At 46.5% G+C, this 14,889-nt stretch overlaps 1 protein-coding gene across 1 annotated transcript; it reads right to left on the bottom strand.

Moving 5' to 3' along the window:
* Positions 1 to 2,321: 2,321 nt before the first annotated feature.
* On the bottom strand, positions 2,322 to 8,760 carry DRAXIN (dorsal inhibitory axon guidance protein). Its single transcript, XM_050909531.1, has 6 exons — positions 8,301 to 8,760; positions 6,770 to 6,957; positions 6,091 to 6,202; positions 5,649 to 5,738; positions 5,313 to 5,402; positions 2,322 to 3,290 (listed from the first exon to the last, which is right to left on the bottom strand). Exons 1-6 carry the CDS (start codon positions 8,758 to 8,760, stop codon positions 3,178 to 3,180), a joined length of 1,053 nt encoding a protein of 350 aa, XP_050765488.1. The 3' UTR covers positions 2,322 to 3,177.
* Between the last annotated feature and the right edge of the window lie 6,129 nt (positions 8,761 to 14,889).

Raw genomic sequence — 14,889 nt, 5'->3', positions numbered from 1 at the left:
AGGCTGCTAACAGCAGTAGCTGTAGAGCAGGAGTTTGGGTGGGACTCTGTCACTCACCTTTCTTGCATGCATGCCCTGCAATTAACTTTAAAAACTATTCCACAGAGCCCTGCTATGGCTGGTTTGGGCCTGATCCAAAGTCCTTTCAAGACAACAGAAAATCTTGCAAGATCTCTGGCTTAAGCTCTCTGGGGGCATTAGAGAAGCTGAGCTTGTGTGAATTCTTAATTTGAGTTTCTCAAACAATTAGTTGAGAAGAACATATAAATCAAGACTTGCTTGACATTTGTCTCCCTCTCTCATGTTCAGATCTAATGCCCCCAAAGGCAGAACGGTCACTGACTGCACTGCGACTGGGAGATACTGGGAAAGGAGGGGAAAGTTGCTAAATGTAACCCAGTGATACTATCGCTCTGCAGCTGCTGTCATGCCCTTGAGACAGCACAGAGCGGCACTAAAAAGCTTTGCTACACTCAGAAGTGGGTTGGACTTCTTGTACGAATGTTGCCCTGGGGTTTTATATCACAGGCTGGTCTTGCATTCCACACCTTGGCATGTTATTTACTCAACAGCTTTCCTTTGCACTGCAATTGCAAAGTCAGTAGTTGATCTGGCTGATACATAAATCAGGTTGTCTCGTTCTTTTCACACTGCTGTGGCTGTGCAGCATGTGCCTGTGCCGCTGCTCACCCTTTCTGCTTCACCTCTGCAACATCACAGTTTGATTCAGAAAGAATGAGTCTCAGTCATGGGCTCTCTTTCTGAAACTCCAATATGAGCAATCAATCCAGTAATCCTGTGACTTGATTTATAATAATTAACTCAATTTTCACTGACCTTACACATTTAACTAATCCCACCAATTAAGAATAATCTGTTCTTTATATTCAGAGTTAATAGCAGACCGAAAGCTGAAAAAGCAAGAGCTGAAGAAGTAAGTCTCCTTTTGGAGTCTAAAAGCTCTGGCTTAAAATTCAGACTTGCTGTTTAAGCCTGCTTGTATTTCACATGATGTGCAACACAGTCTTGCCCAAAACACTGCCCAGGATCCTACAAGGATTCTGTATGTAGTGTATGGGGCAATGAATACCTGCATCACCAAGGATAAAGACCCTTGCAAAATTTCCCACTTTCTTTCAGTTGCACTGTTCCAACCAGATCTCGGCTCCTACATTGGAAAGCAGTGTGGTATCAAAACCTGGCTTTTATAATGGCTGTGCACGTGGTTCTCATCGGTGTCACACAGACCAGGGTTTGAGAGCTCTGCAATTGACTGTGATCAATTAAGGCCTTTTTCCCTTTATGCTTCCACTGACAATAGCACTAGCAGCACCACCCACTATTCTGCATCTGGGCTGAGGGAGGGGCTGCATTTCTCTCTCTGGGTTAACAAATTGCATCCTTGCTGCCGTGGCATAGAGCTGGAGCCAAACCACCTTTCTTTACTCCTGCCTTTTGGGCTAAGACTGTAATGCTTTAAGCAGAAATCTAAATAGCTACCTCCAACCGAGTGGTAGGTTTTGCCTAAATGCTTCTTTACAAATTCCTCCTGTAGTGTACCTCCTAGAAGTGCAGGTGTATGCGGGTCAGAACTAATATTGTATTCATAGCATATCTCTGTAGTCATGACTGGGCACTCATCATATTAGAGGCATAAACTGGTATGCTAGCAGCATTTGAGTGAATACACAATGCAGAGTGACACTACAACAGAAACAGGAGCGCAAAATGGAGATTTGCCTACCTAAACAGAACACAGCAGGGTTTAGGGAAGCCGCATAAAGAGGATTCTGACCACAGTACCAGGATTAATATTTCTGTTCCTACAAAAAGCACTGTACATCTCCAGGTTCTTTAACATAAAAGGCTTCAGAGCTGTCTCCCACCAGAAGCCAGGGTATTGGGGTGTTAACAGTAGAAAAGAACAGCTTTACCAACTAACACTACTCCTGTTTAACACGGGTAGCCTGTGTTGCTCCAATATATCACTGAAGTCAGTAACTATGTAGTAATATAAAGAAGTTTTAAACATCTGGATGGCTACACCAGGCAGAAACTGACTGTTAGCTGCAATTTGAGTAAGGCTACAGGGAAGCTTGCATCCCCAATTTGGGTAGAGAAATTTTTCTACCAAGTGGCACAATTGCTCTGTGTGATTACCTGAAGTCATCAGTGCTACCTGCTGACCAGCTCCCTTATAGGCCTTTCTGGCTCCTGCCACATCCTTAGGTGCAGTCAAAGAAGCAGAAGAGTTGCACAAAGGATATCTATCATATCTTTATTTACATATCATGGAAACACACATGCAACATGTCACAGGATTTACTACAATGGAACAGTCTGTCCCTATCTCCTGTTACCAAAAACTTTATTTTTGGCTCACTAGGAAAACTATCACTTCCCCAGAAAGCTCCTAAAAATAATCATTAAAAATAACAGACTTGGCAGGATAGCTAAATGAGTGAGAGCTGCAGGCTGGGATGTCTTGCCACATCCTTGCAGAAACCAGGTGTTTCTCTGGAAGCAAGAAAGGAAGGAAGGAGCGGGACTGGATGGTCCCAGAGAAGACAGGTAGGAAGTGGTAGTGTGTAACAGCCAGGGAATATCTGTCTGTAACGGTGAACAAGGGAGAGAGCAAGAGCTCTGTCAGAGGGTCCCCTCTCACCTAGGCAGCCAGCTTCCTGCTGATCGGTTTCCCACCTTTGATTCCACCTGGAGGCTACAAGCTTCCTATCCTCTAGGAACCTCTGATCCTTAAGGAGGATCTACCTTTCTTCTCAAGCAATAGTTAAGGGGTAAAGTTTAAGCTCATATCCCCTTTGACCTGAAGGATCTTTCATATCTTGCCTCTGTTGAGAGGAGGAGATGAAACTGCAGAGCCCTTTCCCGCCAGGACCATCAGAACAGTAGTCATGATCATCTCTTACTAACCAGGAGAGGGGGACCCAGCTCAATGGCAGGAATGTGCTGAGGGAAGGGAGGGGGAATGCAGTTCTGGTATGGAAAAGGCTGAGGCCACTCTATTTATAGTTAAGATGAGCTTCAGTCTTGTTGGAACCTGGCATGTTCAGAGCCTGCAGCTTCAGTCATTTGCTTGACTTTTTCCTCTAATTCCTATTGCTAGGTATAAACAGTTTGACCCCAGCTCCTGACCATCCAGGCGGGAGTCCCACCCTCCTAAACATTAATGAATGATCCCTGCTCTCCGTTGGCCGATTCGGGCTCCACGCAGCGCCCTTTCCTCCGGGTCACTCTTCGGTTGCGGTGGAATTTGGCATAACAACGTAGCCCTATGGAAAAGACATGCATAAGTGAGCAGGAGGGACCAGGGCTCACTACAGCAGTAACATCAAAGAATTAGCTCTTGGCCCCAGTTCATGACAGAGCCTGCTGCAATGGGGACAGTCCCAGGGCTGGGAAGCCTGGGCTGTGACAAATGAGGTGGCAGAGAAATGCCTCACATGGGCAGGGCATATTGCTTTCCGGGCCCTGCTATTCTGTTTGGCTCACTGTTCTGGTTTGGGATTCATTGGCTCAGGCAGAAGGTTTCACTGGCTTCTTGAAATACCAATGAATTATCCTGATTGTTTCCAGTGATTTTATGGAAGCCCTGCTTGGTTTCCCCCTATTACTTCCCATTACTGTCTAAGTGATCTCTCCATTGGGAAATTACTATAGACTTAATGTGCAGCAGCAATGGCTAGGGAGCTCCCCTTGCTATTTATTTCCCTGAAGCTTCAGGAGAGGAGGGAAGAGACTTTGAAGCGTTATTACTGGGAGGTCTGATCCAAAGCTCACTGCTGATCTCCTTCAGTTTCTGTGTTTTGGATGCTCGAAGTGCAGGGTCTGAAGGAAGCTATCTGATACAGTGTTGATGAATACTAAGGGGGAAAAAAAGGCATTGTATTTGTAAAAAACATGAGTACATATTCTCCCATGGCAGCAGAAGGCAATGGGAGCCTCTGGTCAGGGTAACTCTGGCTTCTGGCACTGATAGATTTATCTTTTGGTGTCTGTTGTCTGACTTTGTTACACCAGAATGTGTAGCTAGTTGGGCCAAACAGGGCACAGCCTATGCGTAAATAATTCTCATGAAAGCCCTGATTTTCAGTAGCCCAGGATCTGGTCATTGGGGTTGGCAGGAGCTGATTTGATCATCCTAGAAACTGCAACTCTCTTCATTTCCAGAGCAGGCAGCAGATAGCAACAGTGCCAGCACCCCCAGAGTGGGAGAGGCTGAGGATTTATAGCTTTTATAATGAGACAGCCCATATAGTCTCCTTGAGACCCAGCTGATGTCACAGGTCACTGAGCAGCCTTTTGGAGTGCATGTCCCTGGGCTATGTTGAGACCCGGCTACCTTGAAGTCGGGTTTCTGCCCCTCATTACCAATCTCCCCCAGGGCAGTCTGGTCTCCCAGAAGGAGAGCACAAAAGATCAGAGCTCTGCTCTTACCTAAGTGTCTTGTCTATCTTATCTGGACCCTACATCTCTGGGGATCTTTTTAATGCTACAGAGGATGCACATTTGGCATCAATTTATAACTAGCTTAAGTATAAAGCAGGGCCGGGGGCAGCCCTCATTAGGCTTGCAGAAACACTTTTCTAGGCTAATCTATCAGAACATCGTCTCTGATGAGGACCTTCAAGCGTTACACGACACACCCAAGGTGAAGACTATCACTTAACATTGCAACTCCAGGAAAGCAGTCTGTTTAACTGGGTAAAAATTAGGTGAATGACCTGGTCAAAGTCACTAGTTACCTAACACAGGTCACAAAACTTGGCAACCAGAGTTTTGTTCTGGCAGACAAGACCCAGTGCCTGGAGCTGATCCTAAACATGTACAGACTAGAAGAGTGCCTTTCAACATCTTCGTAACACAACTGTCTATTAAGGGCTGCTGTGGATTCTTCAGAAATAGTTTTAAGAAACAAAAGTCTGTGCCCTGCCCACACCTGCTAAATTGCTACAAGTTCAGTTGAAATTAACTCAGGAAAGCCATATTAGCCATAAGGTCATGTAAAACAAGGATAGTAGTCTGTTTTTATAACCTGTGATACCTGAAAGCACCACTGAAGTGTTAATATATTGTGGCTTCTTCTATTAGGTTTGTAGATATCAGGATTTTTGTTTTCAAGAGGGAAAACAAGATATCCTAGATGACTCAATGGTCACATTGTGAGTCAGTGGCAGGGAAAGGCTAAAAGCAGCAGAGCTTGGCTCCTATTTTCACATATAAACCACTATTCCGAGTCAACACAGCCAACTATGAAGCTAGATGGAAGGAGGAGAGCAAAGAGCTGAACTCACCTTCAGTGCACATACAGTCGTCATAACATTTGTTGTTAAGGCCTCGATTGTGTGGTTTGCAGAGGTGTTCACGCAAGTCGCAGCAAGAGCCTGCAACACAGGAACAAGGGTCAGCACAGCTCATTTATCCCCTTCCCTTGTAGGGCTACTGACACTCATGACAGCTCCATGGTACAGACATCATCTGTTCCCACAACACGCCTAGAGAGCCTCTCTCCTTCCCTCTGCATACCACTTTCTATCAGTATTAGAAATCAGGATAGTTGTATTAGAACCTGGGCTGGATTTCAAACAATCTCACGTTTGGAGAAATGACTCTACCAAGCTGATCCTGACCTGGGAGGCAGTCAAGGTGATGATCACATGGCTCTCCTTCAGCCGTCACGGTTTCATTTCCACTGTTGGGGCTCTTACTGCGGCGTTTTTCTATGGAAAAAAACAGATGCTGATAGAAAATTTCATCGTAGTGGGTTTATTTTGGAGACTATATTGTTCCAGGGTAAAAACAGCCTCGAACTTCAAGAGTTTGAACTCTAAACCTTCATAGTCTAATCTCCTCCCTGTTTCTCAACCCTCCATCTATCATTTTTCCTCTGCCCTCAAACTATGATCCAAAATGAGAAACATTGTGAAACTGAGCACAAAACACAATCAGCATTACGCTTTTTCTCTTTCCTCACCACTATGATCTCACACCCTTCAGCACATCTGTGAACACTAACCATGGGACAAGCCTTACAGAATGACTTTTGGGAAAGAGGACAGGGAGGTTTAGCACCTTTCTTTTTGGCAGATGGCCACATTTCTGGTTTGAGATCCTCATAATCTGTCCAGTCAAAGAGTGCCATATCTAGGGTGGGCATCACATCCCCATCTTGCCTGAAGCGGGCCTGCAAACCACAAGAAACCAAAGAAACAACGGATTACACTTCTGTAGCGACACTGAAGTCTTTGCAAATTTTCCTGGTGCTTTTAGAACTTAAAAAGGCTTTATGATTTCCACCCCTCCTCCCCCCCACCTCCACCCCCGTCTTCTCCACTGGGGATTCTTGGCATCTCATTTTCAAAAGGGAAGAGCTTTCCCCTGTTGCGGCTGAAGCCAAGAGGGAAGTTTCCTTGGCTTCTATGTGAGGACAAGAGGCGAGCAAGGAGCATTAGGATATGCTGCCTCTCCAGCCAAGTGCTCCTACTGCCTCTCTGGTCCTTGAAGCTGAATAAAGATGGCTAGCTAAGGGATAGGTAGGGCAAGGAAGAGAAGCAAGTAAAAGGAACTGTTTATGAAGAAGAGGTGTTTAGATGTCTCCAAGACAGAGAGCTGCTTTTGAAGGAGGGCTTTGGTGTTAAGCAAGCACTTACCTCTAATGGGGGGGGGACGGGACGGGACGGGACTGGACCTTATCTGCAGGAGATTGCTGTCTGCATCAGAGGTACAGTGCAGTTACCAGCTGTCTCTTTACCTGTGACCGTGGTGATGTGGCTGGAAGAACAGGAGGCTCTTCTGTGGAAACAGCTAGTTCCAGTGCAGTGATGAGAAGCATGGTGGGAGTCAGACTTGTAGCTTCCTCTGCCTGGAGGTTTTGAAACTGTTCTTCAAAGCTTTCAGGTTTCTTGTACAGGGAGCTTGGCCCAGCATCAGGTGTCTTCCCTGCAGAGGGCAACAAGTACAGTAGCCTTAGCTTTCTCATCCCTTTTCTGTGTGCCATAGATTTGAGTCAAAGGAATTCAGATTTCATCCAGCCACTGGCCAGCGTTCTACCACCCTGAGCTGCTGTTCAGACCAATGTAAAACAGAGTCATGTGCTATTAAATTAAAGTGATAGATCAGGTCCAGAGTATATGCATCTTGATTTGTACACACTTACATCATACATAATCACACCTTCTTGAAGATATGTCTATCTCTTGCTGAAGAAGCAAAGGATTTCTTCTTCTGGTCTCAAGAGTACAAAATGTACCTGTTTAACCATTTTAAAACTAACAGATTAAGCTGCTGCAAATACCTGTGAACACATTCTTATTTGATTTTAGCAGTGGGTTATTTCAATTTAGCTCAAGTCAGGACCTACCTAACTTAAAATAAGAATATCTTCACAGCCTGATCCCTGCTTTTACTAAGTATTAATTTAAATATAGACCTTAAGTTAAACCAAAGAAACAAGGCCTGTGTAGTCTGCAAATACTGCTTCAAACCAGCTTTGTTGCATACTCTTCTATATTGCTTAACATGAGTTGTTTAGTCAGTCCCCTGAGAAAACAATAGAGCTCTCCTTACTGATGCAGGGAGGAGTGATAGCTGGAACTCAGGAATACTGACACCCAGCTTGTCAAATAATGTAGATTGACACAAATTGCCTGGCTTTAACAGAACTGAAGGTTTACTACACTGAGCATACCATACCACAGAGACACACACCCACAACTTGACCTGTAGAGGAAAGCAGCCCCAGTCAAAAACAAGCAACATTTTAAAGTAATTAGTGCAATTTCACATATGCAAAATTTATATTTTTTGTAGTTCAGCATAAACATAGAAGAATACAAGCTCTGATGAGAAGAAACTGATCTTCAAGCAAAGCAGGGGTTTTGTATTATTTCTAGTTCTGGTCATGTTTCAAAGTCAGTGGAGAGATTGAGCATGGCTTGGACATGTTTGTTCATAAATTGAACCATTTGCTAAAAAGGCAAAAAAACCAAAGCAGGCCACCCCAAAACAACCCCTCAAGTCCTAGGAACTTTCAGAGCTCCCCCTGTAAGGGAAACCAGGTCATTTTCACAAAATTGCAGCCAGCAGTAAAAACCTCTGGTTCTGGAGTTCCCCTTTTTTCTTGTGCCTCTTTTGTTTGGCAGATTTCTCCCCAGAGCAGGCACACATCTCATACCCTCCACACACCCATGTGGCTCAACCACAGCTGCATCTTCTTGCCCTCACACAAGTGACACTCATTTCCAGTGACCCAACAGCCTCAGCCTCCCTTGGAGCTCAAATACCTCTGTGGTGTTTCAGCCTGTCCCTGCGGCTGTGTCGACGATGCTCTCGATTCTGCTTCTTTCCTCTCTCAGACCCAGGAGACTGGTTCTCCCTCTCAGGATATGGGAACTCAAAACCCAGGAACACATCCTTATTCTGTTTCAGGGCTGCTGGCTGTCCCTCTGCCACCAGCTCTTCCACAGCTGGAGCTCCGCTACCCATTCTGAGGGCCTCTTCCCCAGCGGGACGCCCTCTAGAAGGCATGGCATGGACCCTCTCCTTCTTGTCCAAGCCATGCTTGTGGTGGTGCCCACTTCTGGGCTGCTGCAGCCACATCTCTTGGTTTTGAAGATGGTTGTTGTTCTCTGGGACATTTCTGAGCTTTGTGCCAGAGTCCAGGGAGACTGCAAGACTGATGTCAGAAAGAACCAGCACGCACAGGAAAAGGAAAGGAGAGAAGAAGGTGGAAGAAGTTGCCATAATCCTGGGTGCTCTGCCTCACCTGCAATTAAGAAAAGAAAAAAAAAGCAACCAACTTCTAGGAACTGTAAAGACAAGCAAGATTCAGACCTAGGACACTTAGATGAAAAACAGTTATGGTGTCCAGAGCTGGAGTTTTTCCCTCCTTGGTTACCTCCTCCTCTCCCAGCCCTGGTTACAGCAGCTGAGACACACGTGCAGGGCCTGCAGGGCTGAGAGGTCCCAGTTTCATGTGCAAATAAGGGCCATCAATCAGTAGGACATTTCCCTTTGATTCCTCACTAGCCCCCCTACCCTCCCATTCACAGCCTACCATCTGAGGGGCTGGGGAGGCTGGCTTCTGCAGGCCACAGCTCCTGAGCCGCCTGCACAGCACCAGCTGTCTGGCTAGGGCTGTTTGCTGCCAGGTTGGCATCCTGGGCCTGGCTGGCACTGGCCCCTCCTCATGGCTGGTTTCCTTGCAATGAAGATGTCAAGACGAACAGAACTAGAGGCAGATGGTGGCCTCGCAGGACCAGCAACAGCCCTGAGCAGCTCAAGACAGAGACACATGCACATGCACACACATACTGCTTCAGGGTGGCTGAAGCTGGTCAAAGGAAGAAAAAAAAATGGAAATTTTGTGCTGATACCTCACAGCGTAGCAGAGAAACAAATCTGCTGCTGCCAGCAGAGCAGAGGATGCTGGTCTAAAGATCAAGGGGCAGGGAGGCAGACTGAGTTTTCTCTAGCTTGTCCCACTTTCCCTCCTTGACCCTGCACAGGTCAGGTCAGCTCACCCACCAGGTGAGGCTGTCACTGGGAGGGTAATTTAAGTCCAAAGAACACTGAGATCGAGTCCCTCAGCCCAGTGGCTGCAGACTATTCTCATTCATTCTGCTTCACTGTAATATTTTTGAGGGTCTTCCTTCATCCCTGTGTTTGTGTTGTAAGACATGGCTTTGGGACATTGCACAAGTCAGAGATTTCCCTAATTAAGTCGTTCTCCCCTGTCCTTTCCCCCAAAAAGGGGAAAGGGATTTTCAGCATTTCCAGTGCAGCCTTTCACTTTGGGGCAGCTTTCTCAAACTGTCGCTCTCAATCTGGGCGGCATGAGGGCATGGGTAAAGCCAGAGTTCCCTGTGACACTGACTGTCAGAAAACCAGGCCTATGCTTACATTTGAGTAATACTGTCACAAAGTTACAGCCGCAGCTTTTCACTCAACCTCCTCCCCATCTTTCCTGCACCCCAGCTCCCAGTTGCACCTGATTTCCACCTGTCTGTTCACCAGGTGAACGACTTTGCTGCACAATTACAATGGCTTGTATTCCCTCCTCCAGGTGCTTTGCTGCTTGACCAGCCGTTGTCACCTGTGAAGGGCAGCAGGTAACATGCTTTGAGGCCAATCTCAGTGCCTTTTTGTGGAGCTGACAGGAGACACCCTAAGAATAGCCTTGGCTCTTCCTTTCCTCTTTTCTTTCAACCTATAAGACAGATGTGGAGTGTTTTGAGTCAGTGAAACCTCTGCCGTCATAGCAGCCCCAGCCTCATAGAGCATCTGGGGAGCGTAGAGGGAGATGTCTTCATGCCCTTAACTGAAAAGCCTGCTCACTCATTCACCAGCCAATTCTGCCTGTCCAAGATTCATCTCTGTTATTGCTTAGAGCCTGGGAGCAAATTCTCAGTTCAGACCTCCCCTGGAAAGAGGTAGGCAGCACAGGGGGCTTCTCTTTAATGCAGTGTCTGAAAAGCAGGTCTTTCTACTGGCCACAAAGGACAACAAACTGCTACTTGAGGACTGCTTTAGGAGGTGCTGCGTAGCTCATTTGCTGCAGGCATAACACTATGAAATAGTATTTTATTGGCAGCTACGTGGGACAAAGGAAAACCAGACCGACAGCTAAATCTATTAACAAAGCACTTGAAGTCCTGCTTCAAAACCAATGGAACAAATAGCAACCAAACAAAACCCAAGCTCTGCATCCACAGTCTTTGTTTTTTCCTAGGATTTTCTCTTTAAGAACCAGAGCAAACCAGCTGGTTCACAGCATCACTCAGAACAACTCAAAGAGCTAGAAACAGCATCTTACCTTTTCATCTGTACGCAAAATACCAAGAGGAGAGAACAAGTGCAAAGACAATGCGAGGCAGGTGTCTCCAATCTCTGTCACACAGACACGCACCCTTTGATGGTGAACCTGACAGACACATTAGCTGCAGATTCTGGTTTTCAGCAGGAGCTAGAAAGCAGCTAAATGCTGCAGGGCAGTTAAACAGAAGGTCTGCTTCAAAGTGTAGGGGGCATTTATTAAAGCTGCCCAGCTGTCTTGTTGGCATGACACAGGATGAAAGTGCAGCTAGAGCACGTGGGTTGCCTCATCTCCGCACTAGCTGAGAGGGCAGGCTAACATGCTGTGTTGCTGTGTCACTGGGAGTCTTGCATTAATAATGCAGATAAATACCTGTATTGCACTGTTGTCAGGGGAGATCTGAGCTGTTCGCCAAACCAAAACAGTGCATGGACAAGTTTTGGTACCTTGGGTTAATGCAACGCTGCTGTGCTAGAGGCACAGAAATCCCAGCCTTCTCTTAACCACTTGTTTCCATGCCCTGATCTATCTTTAATTTCAGAAACCTCTTCCTACCTCCTTCATTTTTCTTACCCTACAGAAGCCATAAAATTCACGCTTCCAAAAGGCAGCTAGATAACACAACAGCATCCCTAGTTCTCCTCAGTGCTCAGGTTCCTTAATGTCTGAGCACCAAAGTAAACTCCACCCTCTCCTCTCTCAGGACCACAGTCCACAAAAGAAGACCGTGCTAGCCCTGGGCTTGTTGGTGTAGGTGACAGCAATGTTCTCACACTGCTGATGCACCTTTTCTGCAAAGGGTGAAATTCTGCCCTGAGACATATGGCAGGCAGAAAGAAGTCTGGCCTTGTAAGGAGATGCCTTTCCTAAATTGCTCTAAAACAAACACACGTTACGAGTCCAGAATTCATCCTCTTCTTAAGGTTCATATAGTAATAAAGGAAACAGCTGAAGTACTTGCCAAGTTAAGCTGCCCCTGTAGTTCTTCACAACACCAGGCCTACATCCTCCTTGCTCCACCCAATGCCTTGCTCTTCCTTTATATACCCTCAGGATTACAAGCCACCTGCCTCTTGAGGTAGCAAATCTGCCTACTAACAAGAAAATGTGTAAAGCAAAGATAAGGCCTTAGAGCTACCCAGGGTGCAGGCTCAGGGCTGATGAGTGAGTTGCAGTGCTGTCTCTCAGCCACTATTTCTGATCCATTTTGGGTTAGTAGTGGATGGTCACAATCCTGTAAGGGAAATCGGGGTTTTTTGCATCTTGGGTAACTTTCCCTGTGGGCAGTCTCTTTCTCCGGACTCACTGATACAATTGCTATTACTCTGCTCTCTGCTTGTAATCCTGCAAGGCAGCCATGGACTGAGTAGGTGCACAGAAACTCAGGCATATTTTCCCCATGTAAATACAGTTATGTCACCTTGGCTCTGAAATAGGCTCTGAAACTGCCTGTGCTGCATTTGTTTTGTATTTGACAAAGCAGGAGCATCGGATCATCTATGTTCATTCACCTATCTCACTTAAAACATGGTATCTGACACTCCTAGCTTTAACTTTTCACATATGTTCTTCATGTCACAGCCAAAAGGAACAAAACTCTTGAACCGAGAAACAGAGAATATCAAGATCCTTTATCACCCTAGACCACAAATGATGCAGTTTGTATGCTCAAGGGCTGAACCAAGATAGACCCAAGCACGTACGCTGGGCCAGATTTCTCTTTGGCTCTGATAAGCTCAGACTTTGGCAGGCATGGTAAAAATTTCCTGGACTTCAAACAATCCCAAGCTGCAGCAATAGACAAAGTGTATATGCGTCTACATGGGTGTTGTGTGTATGTGCATGTGTGGCAGGGATGATAGACAATAAACCCAGCTTCCTGTGCCAGGCTCCCTGTAAATAAGCTATAGGGTGATGGATGGGCTTGGGAAGGCCTGGAGCAGAATGGACGGGGTAGGCTGTATGGTAGCTGACATGCAGAGAGCTGGCTGGAGCCAGGAGGATGGCATTGTGCAGATAAATGAGATTTCACTTCCCTGCTGGGTCTCTTTCCATCTGTTTTTCTGTTTCTGGAGGCAAATGCTGGGAAGCTTCATAAACAATCTGCCAAGAAAGCTTCCCATTTCAAAGGGCTCTCTGCCAGCTTTCTAGGGTCCCCAAAAGCAGGCAGGTAATCTTATATGCACCCTTCTCTTTTCCTCCCTGGGGCAAAAGTAATAACATGTTTCTTTTCTCTATCATTTCTTGCACACTCACTTTGTAAAGAAGTTTTTTTGCTGCTGGTCTAGACATCCTTGGGATGACAGAGCAGCAGAGTCCCCTGCTCACAGATCTCCAGTCCTTTTGGGTCCCTCTTCGGAGCTGCCCTCCTTTCTTAGGTTTCCTGTATCTATCATCACCTTTCCTCCCTGCCTTGCCTTTCATATTTATCTGACTCCAGAGTTTCCTTGTCCCTCATGACTGTGTTTGGTGTGAGAGATTTCCCCTCTGCAGATATTTAGGCTAGGCTACTCGAATCCCACCATCACCCTTTGAAACATCTGCTTTCCTTTGCCTGTGTTGTTTTCTCTCGCTTTCTGCCATCACCAAACAGCACTGCACCATAGAAAGGGCCAAATCCACTAATATGTTAATTGCACTAGTGGCACAAGAGACAGGACATAGAGATTCAGGCTTGCAGGGGGTTGAGTAGTAGCTGTAGCTGCCCCCGTGCCTCCACAAAGCATCTCTCTGGCGCAACTCATATCCAGTGGCCACTTGAAATGTGACTCACTCAACATTAGTTGAAGGGCTGGAACTGGGACTCTGTTTTTGCTGACCCATTGGCCCCGGCAATCCCTTCCCCTCACCAGTCAGCTCTGGCTGATAGACTGTGCTCTGCCCTCCTAACCACTGAGGACAGAAGTGGCTTGTTCACACAGCCCAACCCGGAAAATACCCTCTCCTGCAGCCCAGACTTGTGAGTAAGCTGGCAGTTTTGTACTTGTCACTAAGTCACTGCTAAGCTCCGGCACCCTGGCTCTGATGAACACTGGACACCTTGCAAAGCCTTCAGGTGACTATGTGCCTCTCACCTTCAGCCACAGCCGTGCCACCCTTTCTCCTGTGCCTACCCTGACCCGCACAGAGAGCTTCAGTGCTCTCAGTGTCGGTGCACAAGCAGGCAGTGTGCAGCACCAACATCCTCCAGGGACAGAGCAGCCCAGCAAGTCACTGTATTGAAGTGAAGAGGGGCACATGAATGAATATGCAGTACCCTCTGCTCTGCTTCCCTCTGGGACTTCACGGAGTGGCTGACACAGCCATCATAGGCGACCTGCTATCAAACAGAGTCTACTCTACCCAATAATGAGATTAAAATAGCAATGAATCTGAGATTAGCATCCAAGATATAGTCGCTTGCTGTCAGCACGGCAGAGAAGACTCTCCAGTTTAATGCACAATGCCTAGTGACAAATGAGACACAATCAATAGCAAAGGTCATTGCTCACCCGGCTGGAAAGCACCCGCCAGTGTGACAGGGAAGAATGGGGGCAGATTTGGCCCAATCTTCACTGAGGGAAGAAGTGGATATGTCCCAACTGGCAGAACAGTTAGGCTGTGCTTTCAACATTTTTCCTTGTGTGTCATTCTCACTTTGAACCAAAATGTGTAGGATTAATGCCTCCTTCTGCAAGGGAGAGGAGATGGGAATACAAAACCATTTCCATTAAACCCTCTGGTTGACGGAAGACTTCAGGTGTGAATTGGATAAATGTCACTTAAATCCTACATGATGAATTACTAGCTGTAATAAGCCATTAACTGATGCCAAATTGATTTAATTCAGAAATGAGATCTCACTTTTATCAACAGAGGAAGAGCAGAAAATAACCCATGGGTACTCAAGGGCTCAATGCATGGCAGCGCACGGCTCTGCAAACACAATGACTCGGTGGGAAAAGCTTCCTTCACCCCTCGGCCACTTTCCACAGCAGCTCTGGCGCTGAGCTGGGACGTACCCCTGGGGTGCACGAGGGGCTCAGCAGCTACCTGCGAGAGGGTCGATGCCTCTGTCC

This window comes from Gymnogyps californianus, chromosome 21 (genome assembly GCF_018139145.2).
Source record: "Gymnogyps californianus isolate 813 chromosome 21, ASM1813914v2, whole genome shotgun sequence".
NCBI lineage: Eukaryota > Metazoa > Chordata > Aves > Accipitriformes > Cathartidae > Gymnogyps > Gymnogyps californianus.
The sequence above is the reverse complement of the archived record's forward strand: the minus strand, read 5'-3'. Positions and strand labels throughout refer to the sequence as shown.

Coding starts and splice junctions, on each gene's coding strand:
- DRAXIN (XM_050909531.1), bottom strand. CDS start 8,760: ATGGCAACTTCTTCCACCTTCTTCTCTCCTTTCCTTTTCCTGTGCGTG. Junction 6,203..6,769: donor CCACATCACCACGGTCACAG/GTAAAGAGACAG, acceptor TGTGGTTTGCAG/GCCCGCTTCAGGCAAGATGG. Junction 5,739..6,090: donor GCCATCTGCCAAAAAGAAAG/GTGCTAAACCTC, acceptor TTTTTTCCATAG/AAAAACGCCGCAGTAAGAGC.